The sequence below is a fragment of the Lycorma delicatula genome, chromosome 6, assembly GCF_047948215.1.
Source record: "Lycorma delicatula isolate Av1 chromosome 6, ASM4794821v1, whole genome shotgun sequence".
Taxonomy (NCBI): Eukaryota; Metazoa; Arthropoda; class Insecta; order Hemiptera; family Fulgoridae; genus Lycorma; species Lycorma delicatula.
In genome coordinates, this window is record NC_134460.1 from 32,707,785 (window position 1) to 32,732,655 (window position 24,871).

General features: G+C 30.6%; 1 protein-coding gene across 1 annotated transcript in view; it reads left to right on the forward strand.

Annotated features, from left to right (window-relative positions):
* The window catches only part of LOC142326832 (uncharacterized), a 65,612-nt gene that overhangs the window by 25,499 nt on the left and 15,242 nt on the right, over window positions 1-24,871 (forward strand). The window contains exons 3-6 of the mRNA XM_075369557.1: window positions 4,085-4,171; window positions 10,585-10,714; window positions 18,076-18,239; window positions 20,687-20,767. Of these exons, the coding sequence (XP_075225672.1) occupies window positions 4,085-4,171; window positions 10,585-10,714; window positions 18,076-18,239; window positions 20,687-20,767 (462 nt within the window). The remainder of the gene's footprint in view (window positions 1-4,084; window positions 4,172-10,584; window positions 10,715-18,075; window positions 18,240-20,686; window positions 20,768-24,871) is intronic.

Sequence of the window (24,871 nt, forward strand, 5' to 3'; positions counted from 1 at the left end):
GGGTCACATAAGATGGTGGCTTGTGATGAATGGAATTTCATTAAATGTAAATAAGACAAATTACATGAACATCAGTTTGCAAAGTATGGCAGAAAATGGTGAAAGTATTAAATATCACTTGTTGGGATGTAATGTGAATACTGGTTGTTCATGTGAGGACATTACACGTGCTACATCTGTGAAATACTTGGGCATTACTTTGGACAATAGACTATCCTGGAATATCCATATTACCAATCTCAAAAAGCAATTACATGTTTGTATAAATAAATTCTATTATTTAAAAAAATCTTGCCCTGTTAGAGTTCTGAAATTGCTGTATTATGCTTTTGTAGAATCATAAAGTATGGAGTGATATGTTGGTGTGGAGCTTACGATAATGTTTTTAGATCTGTTTATATTGCTCAGAAGCATGTGGTACATATAATATTTAGTAACGGTAGACGACATTAATCCTTCCCATTATTCATAGGTCTTAAGATCTTGCCACTGCATTATATATATTACTACAGAATACTATTAATGTATTATTGCCTGTAAACAGAATAGGATCTGTGGTACTTTGGTGACAAGGCCTTTGTGGCAAGTGGATAGAGTTGTTTCTCCTAGGCCAAGAATTGAGTTATTTAAATGTTTTTATTCATACTTAGGTCCAAAAACATTTAATCACTTACCAAGTGAATTTAAATTCATAGAAGACTCTAAAAGGGTTTTCTTTATTAATTTACGTTTGGTTGTTGTCAGTTGAAGATGTAGAGAGTTTTTTTAATTGATTGACCTGTGGTTTAGGTGACTCTTAAAAGTTTCATACTTTAATTTTCTTTATTTGTGTTATCATTATTTTTCTTTCAATTTTGTCAAGATTAATTTCATTTTCAATTTTATCACTGTATTCTTGTATTATACTTACAGTTCTGAGTTATTTAATCTGTATTTACAAGAGTAAATCAAATATAAACAGGATTTTTTTTTGATTATTGAAAGATAAAAGGCAAGTATAATATATTTTTCTACATAGTTTCCTGCTCTAGAAACACATTTTTTCCAATGAGAAAGAAGGTTTTTAATCACAACATCATAAAATGAAGCTGGTTGCGTAAGCAGCCAATTGCACCCGAATCCCTCCAAGCCCTTGTCGTCTTCAAATTCTTGACCTCCTAGAGCTTCTTTGATGGCCCAAACAAATAAAAATCGCTGGCATTAGATCCAAGCTATAGGGAGGATGATCTAGTTGATTCCAGTTCATTTCTTCAAGTTTTGAGACCGTTAGAGCTCAGGTATGGAACCTTGTCTTCTCGTAGAGGAGGATGGCCTCTTGAATCAGTTGGTCTCATCTTTTGCGGTGTTATGCAGCCCTCACCTCACTCAACAACTCGCAGTAGTAAGCATCCCAACTCCGCAAGGGGAAGACACCTGCCTTATAACGCTTCCAGTTGTCCCCTCCCCGTTCATAGTCCTGATAGGCTTTAACGGGAGTAACCTCAAGTCTTGGGTTTCACTGGGGTTGCCTCTCCTTTCCTCTGCCACTCCATACTGGCTTGTTTTGACTGACTAAGGAGTGTAGTGTGGTGGACCCATGTTTCATCGCAATCATCGAATGTTCGGTGACAATCCGACTCAAAAATGCATCACCTTTTTGCAAACCTTGCTGTAAGCCTCTGACAATGGGGTCATTAGGAGTGGGGTGCACCGCACCCAGGCATACTAGAAGCGTGGACCCAGTCCTACCAATCGTAAATGTTCAGGAACAAAAATTCCATTTATATTTTATTTACCCTCGCATATATAATCTTGTCACTAGCTGAAATTTTAGTACTGCAAGACTTGTATCATGTAATTAATTTAAATCCACTTGGAAATCCATACTTGACCATTATTCAATAAATGATTATTATCTTACTCATGGAAAAATAATGGATGGTTAACCTCCATTACAGTTATTATAAGCGGGTAAGTAGTTCCATAAGATTATGTAATTGTTTACTTTTATTATTTTACTTCTATTTTATATTGTTTAGTTGTATGTCTATTAAGCTTATGTTTTAAGAATTTATATCTATAAATAGTTTTATTTTCACTTGTAATCTGTTTATTTTGTGAAATAAATATTATTATTATTATACTGTAGTCGTATTTATTTTGCATATTTTTTTTTTAAGTTCAAAACTTTTACTAAAGAAATTTACAGAGATTCAGTTGAAATTTATTTTTGCTGATCTCTTCTTCATATTGATATATTAAATGATCAAATTGAATTGCTTTTTTTTACCATTATCATGATATTTTTAATAAATAGCAGGTTCTTATAGTTCTTCGTCAAGCTATTTTGTATTTGAGAATCCAGTTACGTTCAAAAAGTTTGTTTTTTCAATTTCGTGTGTTCCTTCAACCATTTTCTATTTTTTTGTTTTTATAACCAGGATTAATCATGCAATTAAGATGTTTAATAGATATTCTATGAAAATTTCTTGAGTTACTGGAGCCTGAACAAATAATACAAGGATATTACTGTTCTCCTGGAGAAGTTTAGTAAAAATTAAAGAGCACTTTTATAAAAATCTGATGTGGACACTACATGACTTCCTTGTACACCTATTACATTAGATATACAAATTTTTGCTGCACTTCATTCACACTTATTTCATTTGAAAGTGAGATATGATCCTCTAATTCTTTAATAAAGTGGGTATTTCAAAATTGCTGAAATATTAGTTTTTATTAACATGAAATATTAGGATAGAGTAAAAGTCCCTTTATTACTACATCAGTATTGTTCGTATCTTCGTGAGTTGCTGATTAACAAAAGTTTTAGATTTCTGGTTTGTCGTATAAATAAGAGTTAATAATAATTAAACTATTCCATTTAGTGAACTCATGTATACTGGTTACAAATGTTAATTTTGACCTTACAGTGTAAAATATTCAGTTTATATTATTGGATTATTTGGTGAATAATCAAAAATGAAAAAGAAACAATCATACATTAAAAGAAAGATAACATGAAGAAATATATTTAAAAAAACAACAAGAAGATGAATATGAAGAAGAAAATTTTAAGAACAAGATGATTATCAACTCTGACTTAACTCTGGAGAATATTGTCTGACAATATCAGAGGAGTAATGAACTAAAAGATAAGAATTTTTTGAAATTTATTAAAGATCGGGCATGTATACCTCAGTATTGTTGTGAGGGTCTATTTCTCAGTCACTCTGTACTTAACTTTAATGTAGACAAAATTCTAGAATAATTAAATAAAATTAAACTAAAAAATCCAAAAATAATACAATTCTAAATTATAATTTTCAGTTAATATTAAATAATCAAATGTTTCACCAAATCTATTACTTATACACATATATAATAATACCTATTAAATTACATATACACATTTTAAAGTGCATAAAATTTTATTTCACTAACAACTTCTGTTTTTTTTTTTTTTATTGTTGTTATTAAATAATTATTTATTACTAAGATTTTTGATAAATCAAGTATATTTTATTTAGTTAAGAAAATAAATTAAAAAAAGGAGATGAATTCTTATTCGAACCGATGTGTCTTCTTCCCTTGTAAGATCCAAATATTTTATTAATTAAAATTTTATTTGGCTACAACTCTGAAACAATGAAAATAAGTACCACTTATGAAATACCGTTGAAAAGGTCTCAATGAGGGCTTATTATTGCAGTTTAAAAAAATGAAAATTTTTTAGGATTTTGAGTTTTTTTTTGGTTCAGTAAATTACAATCAATAGGGGAGGTGTACAACTAGATTTACAACAGTGCTAAATCCAAAATTTCAACATCCTATGGCTAATCTTTTTTGAGTTGTGCGAGATACATGCATATGTACAGATGTCACACCAGAACTAGTCAAAATGGATATTTCCGTTAAAATCTTAAAAGCGAATTTTTACACATTTTTTCAGCATATTAAAACGCATGATTTGAAACTATATGTATTCTGGTATTCCCTTTAGTTTCAAATTAGCCATATTTCAGTATATTTTCAATGTAGTATTTTTCTATTTTCATGTTTTATTTTTTCTCCTCTAAGTATATTTTTCCTCATTTTCTTTTAGGAGAGTGGGAGCAGGCAAGTTATCGAAAGGATAAAAAGAAAAGTCGTCTTGTGAATGTTGAAGAAGAAGCTTCCAGTGATAAAGCTGGTAAGTGTACTTTCCCTTTGTAAACTTTAATTATCAAAATATATATATATATATTATTACATTACCTTTTAATTGTTTTCTATTCCCATAGATATTTAATATCGACATTTTTTTCTTTCCATTAAGAAATAACTAAAATATTATTTTTTATTCTTTTAATACTGTATATTTATTTATTTACTAATTAAATTTTTTTGGTGGTTTATTAAAGCCCAACCACCAAAGAATACCGGTATCCACGATCTAGTATTCAAATCCGTATAAGAGTAACTACCTTTACTAGGATTTGAACGTTGAAACTCTCGACTTCAAAATCAGCTGATTTGCAAAGATGCATTCACCACTAGATCAACCCAGTGGGTTTGATAAAGACTATATTATTGAAAGTGATCACAACACTTCATCTGAACAAAGAGAAGATAGTTTGGATGATGAAGTAACTTTTGATCCCCACGACAATACTGGTCATTTTATTATGGAAAAATGGGCTTAAATGGTTAGCTGAATATTTACATATGAGAAATACCAGAACTCAGCAGAACAATATCATGGTCCAGCCTCCAAGACTAAAACAACATGCATGTGCTTTACGTTTGAAACCAGAACGAATTGGAACTTGGGGTCTAATTATTGACGATGATCTATGATGCAGAATCATACACTTTACTAATATAAAACTTCAAATAGTTCAAAATTTGCCAAAAAATCCAAACACTACAGATATATGCAATGTAGACCTTATTGAAATGAAGACCTTTGTTGGCTTACTTTTTTACTTGGCAATTTTTAAATCAAATCATGAAGATACACAAGCTATGTGAGCTACTTATGGAACAGGACGCATATTTTTCATTGTGTTATAAGTAGAAACAGAATTGACACTCCAAAAGAAGTGACATATCACTTTTAACCAGGTCCAAACCATTCACGACAAGCTTAACAATGACATGATGCGTGTCAGAGGCATGCCGTATGAAGGCACTATGTATAGACTTCCTGCACAGCATGGCGCGAATTTACTGTCACCTACAAAAAACTTATTCCAGTCTGAAAAACCTGGCAGATCACCCTTGACCACATATGGAAGCAGCAGCAGAAGAACATCGAGGCTCTGTTTCTCAACAACCTCACCTAACTCAACTTGGACTGCATAAGCTCCCTGGGCATTAAGTTGACCAAACCTAACCTCGAGAGAGTTGAAGTACATCTTAACTGCCCTCAAGTAGCTACCACACTCCTTACTATTGACTGAGAGCCTATGACTTTTGTACAACCTTTTACAGTTAACGCAGGACGGATTCTCTTTCTTTTGCGGACAGTCATCATGCTTATGGCCCTCCTCTCCACAATGCACGTAGACCGGCGCATAGTTACAGAACTTGGCCGTGTGGTCAAATCTACAACACTTGAAGCATCGCTGCACATCGAGTTACACGCGACAGGATGCAAAATCAATGAAGATTTGTCCCTCCTACACAAACTTCTGATGGAGACCATCCCCTAACTCAAACACTCCGTGATACCATGGGGCATCACGCTTACCAGTTTTGAAGACGAGCTTACTAATGCTAAACGTAGCCTCGTCCAAGTCAGTGTTTTGCTCTCTGATGAGAGACAGAACCTCGTCATCGGAGAGACTCCATTCGATGTCATACACAATGACACGGGGCCTTCTTAGATCCTTGGGATCTACCTTCACCTCAAGCTTATTGACTGCAGGAGACTCCTTAATGACACGAACCATCTCCTTGTGTGCGTGTATAATTTGATATCTATAATTACCTTTATTTATAAACATTATCCAATGGAACTTTCGAGTCTCACATTGAAGATCTTAGAGTATTGATAAGTACACAATTACCTTTAATAATATGCTTCCAAGAATCGCATCTCCAGTGGCAAGATATAGTTACACACTCAGGGCCTGTTTCTCTGAGAGATACGACTTTCTCCTAGACAGTAGAGAAAGTGGTGGGGTTTCTATCTTCATATGGTATGAGGTGTCAGCTACAAGGATGCCACTAGCTACACTGATCCCTGTTTTTGCCATAAAAATATGTCGCCTTCAAATGGCATACTTACAATTTGTATCTCTCACCGAACCTCAATTCAATGCTCTAATGTAAGATCAAATCTTGACCAAATTCCATCCCCATCGTTTGACTTTAATCCCCATCATTTTTCATGGGGCTCATCATCAGTCTGTTCCCCCTTGAGGAAATATGATAGATTTAGATAAGACTTAGATCTCTGTATACTGAATGATAGAACATACACATTTGTGTCCTCATTGTCTGGTTCATTTTCCAACATTGACCTTTCCTTATGCTCACCGAGTTTACTTCCTTGTCTTAATTGGTCTGTTTGTTACAACTTTTACAGTAGTGTCCACAGACCAAGTATTATTACTCTTGGTAACAACTGCATGGTGAACAAAAGGCCACAGAGTTGGATTGTTGAAAGATCAAATTGGAATGATTACCATAAAGCCTTCCCTTCCCAGTCTGACAATAGTGCAGATGCCCTAGATCAGCTTACGTTTTTTACCTCCCTGCTCCTCAACAATGCTTGTAGATATACATTTTACAAACATCTGGAAACCATAGACATCCCTCCATTCCTTGGTGGATTGATGATTGCCAAAATGCGATTAGAAACAATGGCAGGCACTGCGTAAATTTAATTGTAGACCTACAAATGAACATTTGATTTTGTACTATAGGGCTAGAGTGATATGTCGCTAGCTATTCTTAGACACTAGAAGAAAGTCGTGGAGAAATTATATAGACACCATTACTTGCTTGACTCCCATGTCTACTGTATGGAAGAAGCCTTATGCAGTTTTCAGATTGCAGAAACAATCTATTCTCTGACTTATTTACGATGGAGAACTTTTTACGTCATCTTCTGCATTCACAACTAAATTGGCAAATCGTTTTCATTGGGTGTCCCTCACATCATCATATATTAATGAATTTCATAAATATCAGTTGCAGATGGAAATATTATCGTTAAATGTTGGTGGTTTGGTCGGTGAATTAAATGATCCATTTACATTGAGTTATTGCATGCACTAAAACCTCGCATGACACCTCCCCTAGACCTGTCAGCATTCATCTCAGTACACTGACACCTTATCAATTTGGTACTAACACCTATTGCGTATTTATAATGTGTTGTTCTCTGTGCAGGTCTTCCCTGCACATGGTTGGAAGCCATTGTCGTACCAGTAATTAAACCTGATAAAGATAAAACATGTCCCTCTGGTTACCATCCTATCTCCTTGACAAGCATTTTGTATAATTTGATTGAAAGAATGGAGAACCGCTGGTTTATTAGTATTTAGACAAACATTCCCTAATATCTCAGAGCAATGTGGTTTCCGCCAAGAACGATCTTCCATCGACCATCTGGTGTCACCGGAAACAGCTATCCAAAACGTTTTTCTTCTCTGCCAGTGCCTCATCGTTATCTTCTTTGACATCGGGAAGATGTATGCCACAGCCTGGTGACATGGTATTCTGAACACTCTTAAGGAACGGGCAGTCATGGACAATATGCTTACCTTTATTAAGGGTTTCTTAAATGACCGACTTTCTGTGTTTGTGTAGGAGATTCTTTGTTGAGTAGCATCAACTTGGATAATGGAGTGCCTCAAGGAAGTGTAATAAGTGCTACCTAGTTTACTATAGCCATCAATAGTATTACTAAATGTGTACAGCTACCTGTTTCGTATTCTGCATTTGTTAATTTTGCTATATAAAACATTCTGTTCAACAGCAACAGCTGAGAGACTACTGTAGAATACTAAGTCTTGCCTTGAAGCTTGCACCAAGGTCACCTTTTCGTCTGAAAAATCAAAATGTATAGTTTTTTCTCGTCAACATGACTTTTATTCCACAAGTCTTTCTAAACGGAGAGCCACTTGCTATCTATCTGAATGTTAAATTTTTATTTTTCCTTTTTAATAGCCATGTTATGTGGATCAAACACATAAAACAATTAAAAATGAAATGTTTCAAAAATACCAGGTATGCAGCTAGTTCTTGGCAACACCAATTGGGGAGCCGATTAATCATGTATGTTTCATTCTTATTTTTCCTTATTTAAGATGGTCCCATAAATTTTTCCATTCATGTTTGGATTATGGTTGCATCACCTATTCTTCAGTGTGTCACCATTTATAAGATGCTTGATGCTGTACATCATTCTTTCCTTCGTCTTGCTACAGCTGCGTTTACATAAAGTCCTGTCACAAATGTACTTGTTGATTGCGGTGAGCCATTACTTTGGGATTGACGAGACCAGCTGCTAGCATCTTACTTTGCCCATGGTAAAGGACAACTGAATAACCAGTTTATAAAGCAATCCTTGCAAACCCTCATTTACAACAGTATGAAGACGATCCATATTATACATCAATTGTTGTATATACCTGGCAGTATCTGAATTATTTTGACACACCTATATTTTGAACCTATCCCTTTTCATATCCTCCATGGAGACTAGGCTGCATAAATTTTAATTTTGACCTTATCATATATAATTAAAAAACCTACAACTCCTATCGTCTTTCAGAAAATGTTTAACAAATTTCTGTCCAAGTCAAACCCAGATGTAGTAGTACACACAGATGAGTCATAACAGAATAATACTGTTAGATGTGCAGTTGTCATTAATGACTGAACCTATATGTTCGGTCATCCTGTATTACAAGTGTCTACGCAACAGAACTCTACACACTCAATAAAACTTTGAATATTATTCAAATACTGCCATATTCTCATTTGTAGCGACTTGTGTAGTGCACTCCAAGCTTTAGAAGAAGAGCATTCTAAATATTGTATCATCATAAAAATTTATAATACAATTGCTGAGTTAAATCATCACAAGCACACTTGTGAGTATCTGCTGGATCCCTAGCCACTAGGGAATTCTGGGTAAAAAATGTGCTGATTTTGCTGCTAAAGATGCACATAGTCAGCAGTCTTTCCCCACTCATGTTACTACTGCTGACTTTATTAATTATGTAAAATACACTCTTTGAGCAGAGTGACAAGGTGACTGGACTGCTACAGTAGATAACTTTTACACATCAAGAATACTGTGTTGCCATGGTACTCGTCATTTAGAAAAATTTTCTGAGAGGGAGTGGTCCTCCACCAATTGCGATTAGGACATATCAGAGCTACTCACAGGTATCTGTTATCAGCTGAAAATGCACCACTATGTATATGATGTACCTGCAGCTTGATCTCCATATCACCGTATCCTTATCCTTATGCACCATATCCTTATGGATTGCATATATAATGCGGCCTTATATCATAAATTTAAATTATCGAGGAACATTCACTGTTTCCTAGGTAATAATAAAAATGTTCTGGACCGGGTATTTTTACTTTTACAAAGTATCAATATAAAATGTAATATTTTTATTGCATTTATACCAGTTATAAATTTTTTATTTTATTTAGTTATTCGCATTGTATATTCTAGTTATGTTTTTTATTATTTTAGTTTTAATCTTATTATTATTATTATACTTTTACGCTTGTTTCTTTAATCTTTTTATTATCCAAGAAGGGGTCCTTTACCACACTCCTCTTTTACTTTGTTTAATTTTATTTGTTTATTTTAATTTTATTTTATTTATTATTTTTTTTAAAGAACATCTTATTTTTCTGTGATATTAGTTTTAATTAAGTTTTTAGTATGTTAGCTATGATACTACTTGTAAGTTTTTTGTTTTTAATGCTTTAATTTTTATCTGGTTTTATATGTTTGATCCGGGCAATAAAAACAAGAAAGCATTTTTTGCTTTTCCCCCCAAAAAATGAGAATCAACACACCTTTGTTTCTCAACATGTCAATTTATTACTACGTCATACAGTTAGTCGTAGGTGTAACTTTTCATTGTGATATAATAGATCGGACCTGTGAAAAGAATAACTTAATTACTAGAGACTAATGTAACCTTATGATATTTTTGATATATAATTACTTTCTGAATAATTTATTCACTATCAAGTTTAAATACCTATAATATATACATTAATGTGAAGTTTCAGTATTTCTTAAGAGACATGAACTTTTTTTGTGTCTAGTGAAATCTTATGAGTCTAAGTTGCTGAACCTTGAAAAATTTAATTCTCTTTTTTTTTTAATTTAATTTTAGCAATATTAATTTTTAATATGGTTTTTAATGTTAATCCATCAAAAGAAAATTTACATAATTTTGTGGACTGAACAGAAACATTTAAATAATTAAATCATTGAATAATTTAATGCAGATAAATTTAATTTAATAAAAATGCAGTTGTTGTATGATTAATGTTTGTGTCATGTTGAGGTGATGCAGATTCTCCAAAGTAAGGATGCTGTTTAATTAGAATATTTAAAATTTTTTACAGGAGAAAAGAAGGATGTATCCAGTCCTGCAAAGAAAAAGGCTAACAAGGTGACAGCAGTTACAGAAAGTAATGAATCTGACGCAGAAAAGAAGGCAGCAAATAAGAAAGAATCAAACAAAAAAGAAAAAAAGTATGAAGTATTTCCATATTTATCATAACAGTACATACATATGTAAATATATGGTAATTTAATGTTTAATTAGGTTCCACATTTATACAGTTGTATAAACTATATTTACATATATATAGGAATAGTAAGATTTACTTAACAATTAAATTTATCTCGGTGTATCCACTTAATAAATTTATTTTTGTCAGAATTAATTTTTTTTTTCTCTATTTGGGTTTAGACAGTTGAATAGAAATGATTGCTCTATGAAATTGGAATAGTAAAGTTATTTTCATACTGTTTGTTTATGAAGTTGAATTTTAATTATTGAAAAAAGTATAAAATTTTTATTTCTTTATTTTAATTGTATATTTAGTTTTGTTTCATAGTCGCTGAATAAATACATATTGCACTAGAATAACTGATGATGGTTAGTTAAAAACTTATTTGATCTCAGTTTATAGGAGAAAAAGTGAACTTCGATGAAAATTTCACAAAATGTTAATTCAGTATAGCATTGCTTAGCAGACAGATCTTCCTTAAGAGTAATTTTATTCACCAAAATAGATTTTTTTTGTTTCTTTTGATTGTTTTGGCGTTCTAATGTCTGGTGAAACCTCATTTGTGCTAAAATTAATAAAAATAATGTTCTAAACCTCCAAAGTTTCAGCTTTTTTATTGTTCAGAAAGATCTTTTCTGTGTTGCTGTTATACATTAGAGATTTTTCAGATAATTTGTAATATATATATATATTTTTTTTAATTCTTTTGTGTACCATTATGCACATAGTTTTTTTCTGAATTACTGTTTACATGTGATAAAATGTCATGTCTAGTCTTACGCACATGAGTAGTTATAAAAGGTGAGCTCATTGGTAAAGAGATCGTTCAAGAAAAATGAAAGCAAAAGTGATGGCAAGATAATACTGAAGATATAGATGTAAGTGAGTATGTGACAGTTAGTTTTCAAGCAGATCAACCTATTGACAGTGATTGAAAACAAAGGAAACCTTTAAGAAAAAAGGAAATAACAAAACCAGCAAAGTTTTGTATTACTTTTCTGGCTTCGCCTCCTGACACCAAATACCGCCTTAAAGTATTTGGTATATACCATAAGGTTTTTAAATATTAATGACTTCATTATGCAGTATTTAAAGTACACTTGCAAAACAGATCAAAATTTGCAGTAAAAAAAAATTGGATTCAATTTTCCCCCTGATCAACTTATGTTTTTACCTTAAATGTTTTGTAGCATCAAGAGTATAATCACATCTACTTTTACTTACTTGTACGAAGTAAAGGAAGTATTGTGAACGCAAAAAATTCTGATTTTCAGTTTTCAGCGGAAATATTCATTTTGACCATCCCTGAATCCATTTTGACTAGTTTGATGATGTAATCCATTGTGACATCTGTGCATACATACATATATATCTCACATAACTCAAAAATGATTAACCATAGGATATTGAAATTTTGGATTTAGGACTGTTGTAACATCTAGTTGTGCACCTTCCCTTTTGATTGCAATCGACTGAACCAAAAAAAGTCCAAAAACCAAATTTATAGATTTTGGACTTTTTCTTAACTGCAGTAATAAGCCCTCATTGAGAGTTTTTCAACAATATATCATAGTGGTAATTATTTTCATTGGTTTCAGAGTTATAGCCAAATAAAATCTTAATTAATGAAGTATCTGGATTTTACAAGGGGAAGGTACATTGGTTCAAATCCGACTTCATCTCCTTTTTTTAACTTTTTTTTTAATTTAAATAAATTGACTTATTAATGATTATTAACTTTTGATTGTAAAAACGTTTTACTATAAATAATTCAATAATAAAAAAAAAAATAAAAATATCCTAAGTTGTTAATGAAATAAAATTTTATGTACTTTTCATTTTAAAAAATAGCATATATGTAATTTAATAGGCGTACAAGGATGTCATGTGGTGTCCACATTGGATTTGTTTATCTTGTAACGAATAGTGTATTCTGTGATGATGTTGCTCTGATCAATGTTTCTTTTGATTTATTTAGATAAATGCTGAAGTATTCCCTTTCTTTATGCAAGAAGTAGAATACCTATTCATTCCTGACATGTTATACATAGTTCTGTTTAGGGTAATTCAAAAAGGACTTCACAGATTTAGAAGCATATAAAAATTTATTGAGATAAATTACAGATTCAGTTGAGGTCTCATTTCATAGAAAAACACAAAGTGTATCACCCAATACTCACTTCAGTTTAGTATGGCTTACATTTGTAATACGACGCATCCCACATGAAGTCAGTTTCATTCCAGACTGTAGCCAGCAAGTCCGGGCGTTACCTTCACAACTGTAGCATTAATTCAAAGTCTGAACTAAATAAGATCAGTAGGCAAAAGTGTTGCATAAATTTGATCTCTGATCTTTAATAAAACCTTACAAGAAAAAATCTAGCGAGATAAAATCTGGGAAGCGAGGTGGCCATGCAGTTTGATTTCATGACCAATCCACCGACCAGGAAATCTAGTATTAAGAAAATCTCAGACTTCTAGGTGGTAGTGAGGTGGTGTTCATCTTGTTATCACTATCCAATTGAGGAATTTTAAAACATGTCCAGTTAAAGGATACCATTTATGGTTACCTCCTGGAAAAAGAATGGGCCATTCAGTCTTTGTTTGCTTAGGGACAAAAAACATTGACCTTAGGGCTATCATAAATGTGTTACAAATTTTCATCGGGGTTTTTGCACCCAATATTTGGCAGTTATGGGTGTTCACCATACCACTGATGTGAAACATTTCCTCACAAAACTGCAGCCAAGTAACTTTGATGTCATCTGTAATGTGTTGAACCACGGTTAGTTTGTGTTGCTTCAAGTCCAATCGATTATTTGTGCCAAACAGCTGTTTGTGGAATGCCAGTCTCACGTTATGCATGTCTCCAGACTATGTGTAAAGTTTTCTGTGAATTGTTACATAGCAGTTTCAGGGATGCGTGGGCATGCTGGTGAGTGCAACCCACACTCACTATTCCCACCTCACCATTATCATGGTTCAACCATTGATTCTTATTCTTTTGAAGTTAAACTACTCTTTATACGTATAAATACCTTTTATTATGTATGTTATTTTCTTTTTTGTTGCTTTTATCATTCCTGTTTTTCTTGAATTTTAGTGAACTTGAGATTTTTATGCTTTTCTTGGTATTTATTTTAATAGTTTTTTCTGTGAATTTCTCCTTTTACAATTCTTCCTGTTTTCTTATTTCTTATAAATCAATCTCTCCGAGTATTGGTAAAGCAGTAAAGAATTAATAGATGTACTTTTAACAGCAATCCCAATAAAAGTGAATTAAAAATTAAATAACAATTGCTTAAGTACCAAATAAACACGGGTAACTGTTAACAACTAGTAATGCAGATTGAAAAACATGATTGTACTATTAAACTGTATAAAAATTTTACTTAAAACTAAAAGTAAATATGGCCATTATTTCAATTGTTAAATAATCATCATCAGTAGACATTAAGGGAAAATTATACATAAGAAAATAAATAAAGGTAGATAAGTGAAATAAGAAGAGATAATAATAAATATTAATTGATAGTATAAACACTATAAAACAAAAAGAATGTATATTCTTAATATTATTTAAGAATAAGAGTAAACAAAACAATTATTTTATAACACTTGAACATACAAAATATATTGCTCATTAATGTTTTGAAAACGTAAACAAGTAGTTGTACAAGTAGAAATTGTTTTACATAGGGTGTCAGAAGTTTGCACTGGTAATAGTACTAGGGAAAGAATAGTTTACCCTACAGGATGTCTTAATAGCAAGACGCCAGTCCAGTAATCAATCCCCATCTTGTATGTCAACTGAACTTTCCAAACTTTGATGAGTAATACATTCATAGAACAAGGATATACTAACTTAATTTAAATCAGATATATTTCAACCATAACTACAGTTGTCAAAGTGAAAAACAGCTGTTCCAGTCACTGAAGATTGCTAAAAACCACCTGTAAGCATTGTTATTAATTTTAAAAGATTACATTAAAATAATTTTGTTCAGTTTTGTTATTAAAAAGTTGGCTCTGTTTAATGTTGAATATTTGTATTCAGATAATCATATTATCTTAATAAATACTCAGCAAAGCCTCCTATGTGACAAAACAATTAATTTATGGGTTTATTTATTTTAGCAAATTCATAATGGTTAAAAACATGTTTAATGTGTTAAAATATTTACAATTCCATAAAATTATACTTCAAAACAACTATATATTACTATATTAAAGTTATTAACATTATTTAATGTTTTTTTTTATTTCTGCTGTAAAATTTTGTTTTTAACATATAGTAGGTTTCACGTGCCAAACAATGAAAATTGTTTTATTCAAGATTCATAAATACATTTTCATAGCAGTCACTGAACTGATAACTTTATAGTCAGCAATCATTCAATTATTTGCTACTATTCAATCCTATCATTGTGGGTGAATGGATATATCAACTATTTTCTTTATTTTTAGTTACAGATGCTTAATTTTTAATGTGTATCCTGCTGTGAAATTAAAAAAAAGAAAAACAAGCTTCAAAAATAGTTATTTATTTATATATGTAAAATTTTGTTTTAATTTCCACCATTTTTTTTCTGAAAAAATTCAATTGTAAATCCAAGCTTCTTCACCACGCTTCAAGCTACTTTTTTTTAGCGAACATGAAATTACATTAGCTAGTATAAAACAGCCCAATCATTCATAAAACATCTGGTCGCAATTTCACTTTTTTGTGTATAGTTAATGATTTTTTCCTCATTATATTTCAAAAGTCTAAAACTAATCTTTTTTAAGTTATTATATCTAAATGTATATTCTTGTGAAAATGTAAAAAAAATTGTGTAAGTTATTAGCACGTTTTAATTAAAATTTGAGAAAAATTTGTAATTCATGAAATTATACGTGGTAATAGGTAATATTTTAACAGTTTTTGAAAATGAAGGAAAAATTCTCATAAATGGGGTCTGTATGTTCGATTTTCTTCTTTAAAATTAGTGTCAGTTCTACTTACCTATATTGCTTTAGAAGTGAGATGTCAGTAGATTTTATTGTAACAAAACAACTTCAAATCAGTTAATATATTTTATATTTCTTACTATTTTCATACTTTAAAGGTATAGATCTTGAGATTTGTGATTCTGAGTTCAATATAAAACTATCATGGTATAGTTAAATGTTGAGAAATATAATTAAAGTAAAAACAAAATTTAAAGAAGTTAATAATAAGAATAAATAACTTAAGAACCAATTCTTAAGTTAATAAGAACCAATCAGTAATTTTAAAATACTGTTCCATAAGATAACATAAAAATTTAATTGAATTAAACTTTTTATTCACATATAATGATCGCAATACAAGCCTCTTCTTGATCTACCAGTTTGATCTAAAACCAAGTATTTTTGGGTGTGAGAATGAGCTACCAGCCATTCATATTATAACGAAACAGAAAGCTGCTGACTTATCCAAAAAGAAAGGTATTTGAGGAAATGGTGTTAAAATAGAAATGCTCCAAAGTAGTTACTCCTCCCCAACTGCAAACTCTGTAATTACACTATTATCATATAAAAAGTGAACAAATATAATGCAATTATACACCAAGTAAAATAACTGTTTCTTGTCAACACCAGAAATACAAAAATCATTGAATATTTCCTGAGTAGTAGTAATTAGTTATTTACCTATTGACTCTTTTAAATCTATTTTTCTGAAAAAAGCATTATAAATTACTTGCTTTAAAACAATTATTCTGTATTTCTGAGATACAGATATATAGAAATTATAAACACATAACTAGATTTCTGTTCCATGTACCCTTATTTTCTTATGAACCTGACTAAAATAAGATTTGCCTACCAAATCTGTGCATGATATGATAGCTGATGTCAAGACATCGCTGCTCTTATTACATCGTGTCACTTCTTTGTTCCTTGGCATAAATGACTATCTACTAATAATGCTCAACACTTTTTTTATGAAAATAAAATATGCATCTACACCAAGCAGGATAAAGTCATTGATAGTATTAACGACATCAATTATTATATTTAATAAAATTAAAATAATTATCGCAGATTAAGTAGTAAATATTATCATTATGATGTAATTTTTCTCTTCTCCTCATTCTGTAATGTATTAACTGATATTTGATTTATGCACATGCATCTTATATATTTATCTATAAAAATGGTCACTATGATTTATGTTTAAATTGAATAAATAATGATTGTGAATGCAATATTTTGACTTCAGTGTATCCTGTAATATGTATTTCATACCATTTATTATACGAGAATATTAAAACAAATTTTATTTATTATATTAGATACAGTGGGAAGGGACATTAATAAAAACAAACTTCTACTGTTTTTATTACTAAAAGTAATGAATGAATTTTTTTTATAAATAAGTAATGTTATTAAAAAATGAGCTGGTTCTGTCTCTAAGAACATGTTGAAAATGTTTTCAAAGAAATTCTTTTTTAAGGGAGGATTTTTTTCTTGAAGCAATATTTTGAATGTTGTTTTTTCTGTAGTCATATTTCATCTTTAATTACTGTGATTATTGATTCAGTTTCTTGCAAATTGTTGGCAAGTAAAGTGCATTTTCTTTTTCTATGCAATTGCTGTGAATATTATTAATATCTATTAACTGGTCCTCAGAATGTTTTGTCTGCTAAATTTAAAACACCAAAGTTCCAATGATGATAGTATAATGTAGGTAATATTGTTTTAAGCAAAGTAAATGTTTTACATTATTTTTTTAAATTTTGACTTCTATAGCAAGGAATATCTTGCGTGTTATGATGTAATGTCTATTTATTGTCCAACAAGGTCATAATTACAAAATCATTTCATCCAGTCCTAATCTGAAGAAACTCGATAGAAATGTTTCAAAAAGTAACGAGCAACAGTTTCTGGTAAAAAATTAAAAAGAATTTTACTGCATGTGATTACAGGAAGTATTAAAATCCTGTGAGGGCCTCATTTAAAAATTCTCTACTAATAGTAAAAACCAGAAAGCTGAACACAATAACTGAAGAAATTATATTACTCGCTAAAAAATTATCGTTTATACCTAAAAAAGTGAGAAATCTATTAAGAATTTTTCTTTAGTATTATTAACATTTTAATATAAAAATATGTTATAAATGTATGAAAAGAGTTTAATCCATAGTTAGAAAAAAAGCAAGGCATTCAGATGTGTTTTATCTTTTCCATATCTACATCTGAATCGAATGTATTAATTTTATTTTTGAGTGGAATGAAAAGAGAAATATGGTTAATACATTATTTTTTATGCGTTATATTTTTCTGTTCATATGATAGAAGTACACCTACAGTTGAAGAGATAGTTGAAGGTGGGGAATCTGAGAATGATGCTAAAACAGCAGCTAAAAAAAGTAAGAAGAAGAAAGCCGCTAAAGATGATGCAAATAATAATGCTCCTGTCGAAAAGGTTGAAACTGAAACCGCTACAAATGTTACTGAAGGTATATTTCATAGCATAAATTTTAAAAATATTTTTTGTAATGTTACCTTATCCTACTGTATAAATTATTATCCTACTCTAAGTCTAAATCTCACATTAATTAATGTAAATAAATATAACAAACCAAGGGTAACAAAGCAACGCAATGTTATTAATCTAAAACAAGTTTTAGCTTTAACTTACAGTTTCCACTTAGTTCCTAATTAATAATTTTAGATATAGTTGGAAATGGTGTAATCTCATGAACCATAAACTAAAGAGTATTTTATTCATTTTGAAGTACTCAATTATTAATTTACAGCAGTTAACTGGGAAAAGCCTTTTCTTTGAAGGATTATAACTGTATGAGAAAAATTGAGCTTTGTACCACATTAGGACTTGTTCATTTTTGTGTTATTTTTAAGATTTATTTTTAAAAAATAAATTATGTAGAAAGTAACTTACTTTTTACCTGTTTTGTGATTCCATATAATTCTCTATATTGAATTCACTATTACTCTCTATAAGTTTGAGATAAGTCTCTTTTTTAAACTTATTACATTGTCAATATATATATATAAATCTCCTCATCAAAATACATTTTCCAAAATAATATAAATATATGTAATTTCTAATCTGTGCAGAGATTCTAAAAAAAGAAAGATTGGAATTAAGTAATTCTCTAAATTATCAATCAAAACCCAATTTTCTGCAAAAAGATTGTGTTCAAGAAAAGATTATCATTTCTGTCACAGATTGTCATCTATAGATGACAGAAAGGTCAACTATAGCTCACCCAGTTCTAGGGTGAGAGTAATATTACATCCTTGCCTTACACCTTCATTATTTACAGTTTCATATAAAAATTTTACTTTCATCCATAATTATTGCTGTATCCCAGTTTAAACTCTGAATTGCTCCTTTTGAATGGGTAGAGCTAATTTTTCTAAAAAAAAACTTAATGAAATTGGACCATAGTCGTTTTAATTGCTAGTAGTTTAATCTATCCAGCCCTGCTACTTTATTTTATTTTATTTATTTTTAATTACAATACATCAGTGACTTCTTATGCAGACATTTCATCCTCATCTCCTTCAATAGCAGTATCTAACTACCTCACTGATAGAAAAAAACCTATTTTCCTTTATTTAATAATTTTTCTTATTTACCACTTATAGTTAGTTATCTGTATACTTTGGATCCATCTGTTTTCTCTGATGCCATCTTTGATAAAGATCAGCTTCAAGATCTTCACAAAAGAATCCTGACTATCTTAGTGTGATTCTATTTAATTCTCTCTATTGAATTCACTATTGCTCTCTATAAGTTTGAGATGAGTCTCTTTTTTAAACTTATTACATTGTCAATTCCTTCATTTGCTGCCTGACTATAAATTCATTTAAGATTGTTCCATTCCCTTCCATCAGTATCTCTACTGAACTATATTTTTTATTTTTTTTCAGATAGAAAAAGCTTTCACACTCATATCTTACTGTACGTAAACTTGAACAACTGAATCTTCTACATGCAAAACCTTTTAAAAAAAGGTTCTCTTAAAAAAGTAAAAGATCTGAACCAATATCACACCTGTGAAATACTTTTATATCTGTTATTAAGGAAAATAATCTTTGATATAGAATAATTGTAATCAATTACTGACTGAGCACATGTATGGAAATTTTTATGCCAAAAGAAAGAATTAGTCATTTTCAAATAATTCAAGCTATCAAATCCAAAAGCAGTTCCCAGTTCCAGCATTAAATATGCAGCAAAAAAATATATATTTTTTTTTAAGCTGGTGTTGCATTTAGCCATTTCTTTCACCTGTTTTTAGGGGAATATGATTGATGACAGTAAGATACTTTCTGTTGGTTTTTAATTGGCACAACATAATTTTCTCATTTATTAAGTTATAATTATCAGTCTTTTTACTTTTAAAATTTCTTTATTGCAAACATCTCAGATTAACAGAAATTATGTGAAGGTTAAATTTTTAGTATAGGTTTTTTTTTTAATGACTTTTTGAGGGTGTTGTAGATGCCAGGGTGTTTGTGACTCATTCTAATAATAAAATCGATTGACCTAGAAATCATCTACTTTTTTTTTACTACATCACAGTTAGATAAAAATACACCAATGAATGTCATTAAATTTCATAATGCACTAATTTAATTAAATCTAATTTAATTTTAGAATTTTCAGAGTCAAGATGTCAAAACAAATTTCTGTACTTTCTAAAATTAAAAACCTTAAATCAGCTAAACGTGCCCAACAAAACAAGCTAATAGCCTTTACAATATACAGCTGTTCTGAGTCACACAATGAATGCGGTTACACTTCCCTTTTGCTCTTATCTGTTCTACAATCTAGTTTGAATGTATCACCGATACATTTCAAGATGTCATTTAAGGAATTTGTTACTCCTTGTATGAAGAGTTGCTATGTTATTCTTTTTTTCCTTTGAAACAGTTGCAGCACCAAAGGTAGCAGCTCCAGAGCCTACAACTAAGATTGAAGATCACAATGCTGCCGTGTTTGATGATTTTGCAGGTGTGTAGATAGCATTAATATACTTCATTGAGATCATATTTTGGTATTTATTTCATTATAATTATGTTTTTGTAGGTTGTACTTAAATTAATTTATTTAAATTGCACTTTATAACACATATATTTTATATAGAGGAGAAAATTTTTCACTCACCACATTTTTTCACCTTTTCTTTTCACCTCATGGGTTAGCACAAATTTCTGTAGAAGATAAAAAACATGTATATATTTATATAGAAAGTTAAAGTTATTTATATTAATTATATTATCCATTACAAAAAAAAAATTGTGTATTCATAAAAAGACTTATTTATAAATATAATATAATAAATAATTATAAGAAAATAGCTATAAAGCTTTCAATTAATAAAGGATATTTTATTGTTTCTTTTTTTGACCAATTCATAAGATTATAAACTGGGCTTTATAAATTTATAAATAATAACCAGTTATAGGGGAGTTTAATTAATTAAGTACATCCGAAAAAAAAAAATGTTATGACCATCAAGAAAATATCTGAATATTACAAAGCACATCTATCAATAAGAGGATGAATTTAAAAGAATACTTACAAGGTATGAATATCTTAGATGTGCCAGAGTGCAGCAATGCTTCCTTACAGAAGTGGGTTTGAGAGGGTAAAAAAAACCTGAACCTTGTTTTCAGTCAGTTGTTTAATTTCTGGAGTTTAAAGCAGTTTCTTTCTACTTATATTAAGCTGCAACATTAGTAACAAAATAATTCATTTATGATCTCTTTTGGGAAGTTGTCACTTTTTCATTATCCATCATTCTACTCACTTATATTTATACTTTTATTTTTGCTTTCCTGGAGGTGTTTTAAGAATTTGATTAATCTCTAATAACATTTTAGGGACCTGATTTGAGTTACGAGACTTCTGTTTATTTTTGTAGTTTGATGAAAGCAGCTTGGTATACACCCCAATCTGGAGTTTCAGATTAGGTTTGAATTCAGAGTTCCTCAAGGATTCTTGTTCCATGTTGTAGGCTGTAAAATATTCAAATCTCCCAGGGAGGGGAAATGTAATCAGATTACTTTACATTAAGATAATACCTTACTATATATACATACTAATGTGATTTTTTCTGATGATTATTGTTATTATTATCATTCTCGTATTAATAATTAACCATATTAAAAAAAATTCTTTTTAAAGGAAAATAGAAATAAAATGTAATAGAAAAAAGGTTTTTGTCTTCAGTCATTTGACTGGTTTGATGCAGCTCTCTAAGATTCCCTACCTAGTGCTAGTCATTTCATTTCGATATACCCCAACAACCTACATCCATAACAATTTGTTTTACAAATTCCAAACGTTATCTGCCTGCACAATTTTCCCATCTACCTATTCTTTCAATATCAAAGGAATTATTCCAGGATGCCTTAAGATGTGGCCTATAAGTCTGTCTCTTTTAGCTATATTTTTCCAAATGCTTCTTTCTTCATTAGTTTGCCGCACCAGCTCTTCATTTGTCACTTTATCTAATTTTTGACATTCTCCTATAGCATCACATTTCAAAGGCTTCTAATCTTTTCTTCTCAGGTACTCCAATTGTCCAAGTTTCACTTTTATATAAAGCTACGCTCCAAACATATACTTTCAAAAATGTTTTCCTGACATTTAAATTAATTTTTGATGTAAGCAAATTATATTTCTGACTGAAAGCTCATTTCGCCTGTGCTATTTTATTCTATTTTACCGTATGATCATTTCTCTTTTCACCTGAACACTTTTCTTTAATCCACTCTTGTTTTGCTAATTTGCACTTCCTGTTTATAGTATTTCTTAATTGTCTATAGTTCCTTTTACCTTTTTCATTGCTAGCATTCTTATACTTTCTACACTCATCCATCAGTTGCAATATACCCTTTGATATTCAAGGTTTTCTACCAGTTCTCTTTCTTCCACCTAAGTTCGCTTCTGCTTATTTAAGAATTTCCTTTTTAACATTCTCCCATTCTTTTTTATTTTCTACCTTATCTTTTTTACTCAGATCTCTTGCAATGCCCTCCTCAAAAGTCTTTTTTACCTCCCCTTCCTCTAGATTCTCTAAACTGCATCAATTTATCTGACACCTTTTCTTCAGGTTTTTAAACCTCAACCTACATTTCATTATCACTAAATTATGGGGCCTGTCAATGTCTGCTCGTGGATATGCTTTGCAGTCGACATGTTTATTTCTAAATCTTTGTTAAACCATGTTCTAATCTATATGATACCTTTCAGTATCACCTGGCTTCTTCCATGTGTATATTATGAATTTTAAACTGGGTGTTGGAAATTACTAAATTATACTTTGTGCAAAACTCAAAAGAGTTGGTCCCCTATTTCATTTCTTTTGCTCAGCCTGTATTCACCCACAATATTTTCTTCCTTGCCTTTTTAGATGCTTGCATTCCAATCTCCGACTATTATTAAATTTTCATCTCCTTTTATGTATTTAATTGCTTCATCAGTTTCTTTATATGTACACTCTACCTCATCGTCATCATGGATACTTGTAGGCATATAGACAGACGTTAACAATTGTTCAACAACAATTGTTAATTGTTGTTCAACAATTGTTAATTGTTGAATAAAACCAAAACCTAAGCCAACGCTTAGGTTTTGGTTTTATTCTGATTACAATGATTCTATCGCTAAGCTTTTTGAAATACTCTACTCTCTTCCCTATCTTCCTGTTCATTACAAAATGTATTCCTGCCTTCCCTTTATTTGACACTAAATTAATTATTCTAAAATCACTTGACCAAATGTAGTTTTCCTCTTTACAACAAACCTCACTAATTCCTACCATATCTACATTTAACTTACTCATTTCCCTCTTTAAATTTTCTAACCTACCAATCTTTTTTAGACTTGTAACATTCTACACTCCGATTGAAAGAATTTTTTTTTTCTGGTGACTCCATATTTTCTTGGAAAAAACTTGGAAAGGGGTGACTCTTTCAGCTACATTTTCTTGGAAAGAAAATAGCCGTAGTTTTCCACTGCTTTCAGCTGCGCAGTACTGAGAAGACTGACTGATGTTGATATGGCTGTTTAAGTCCTTTTGACCTACGCCTTAACAGCTGCTGTCCTCTTTCAGGAATCATTCGTTAGTCGTCTCTTAACAGATACCACTCTGACATGGTTGTGCCTGCGATCCAGCTACTCTGTATCACTGAGCACTCAAGCTCCCTCACCATCAGCAAGGTTTCATGATTCATAGAGAGGGCTAAATAGTAGTATGAAATGTCAATAAGTAATAAATTGACTATTCATTTTACTGTAAGCTTATCCTGCATTACAGTAAACATATCTGGCAAGTAAAACAATTATATAATACTATTCGCAGTCATTAGAAACTTTATCCTCTTTAATTTATATACATATATCTTTAATTAACAAGTCAAAGTAACTCTACCACGTAATCAACCAGTTTTTTTTAAATTTCAAATGGTTAAACGTTTGTACATATACATCCACACTCGCATAAAAATCATTAAAAATATTTTTTAAGTATTTAATCTAGCAGAACTGCAATATATTTAAACTACTAAACTTGTGCTTTACCAATTTTTATGTAGATAAGATGCAGGTTGAGTTAAAAAAATGGGAAAATTTAAGAGGAATAATGAAAACTTAGAAAAAATTTTATTTAATTAATCTTTTTACATCAGATTTAAGTACAGAATATGCCATTAAACTACCTTTTAACCATTACAACTTAATAAATCCTTCAAATGTCACTTCTTGTGAATATACATTCTTGAAGTTTCTCACAACTTTCTCAATATATTTAAACTGTAATGTTTGTGATCTCTTCGTTGATGTTCTTTAAATTTCATTGGTAATTCAAGATGTAGTTGTTGTAGACTACTTTTAAAAAGAAACCCCCACAATAAATATTCACGTGCATTTAAATCCAGTGATCATGTACTGGCCATCCATTTTCCATTTCTTAAGATGACATGATTTCCAAATAACTGTTGCATTGCAGCAGTAAATACATGAGCAAAACAAGCCATCACACCATCTTGTTGAAACCAGGTGATCTACCAAATTGCCTTAACTGATTAGTTAAAAATTTTCATACATAAA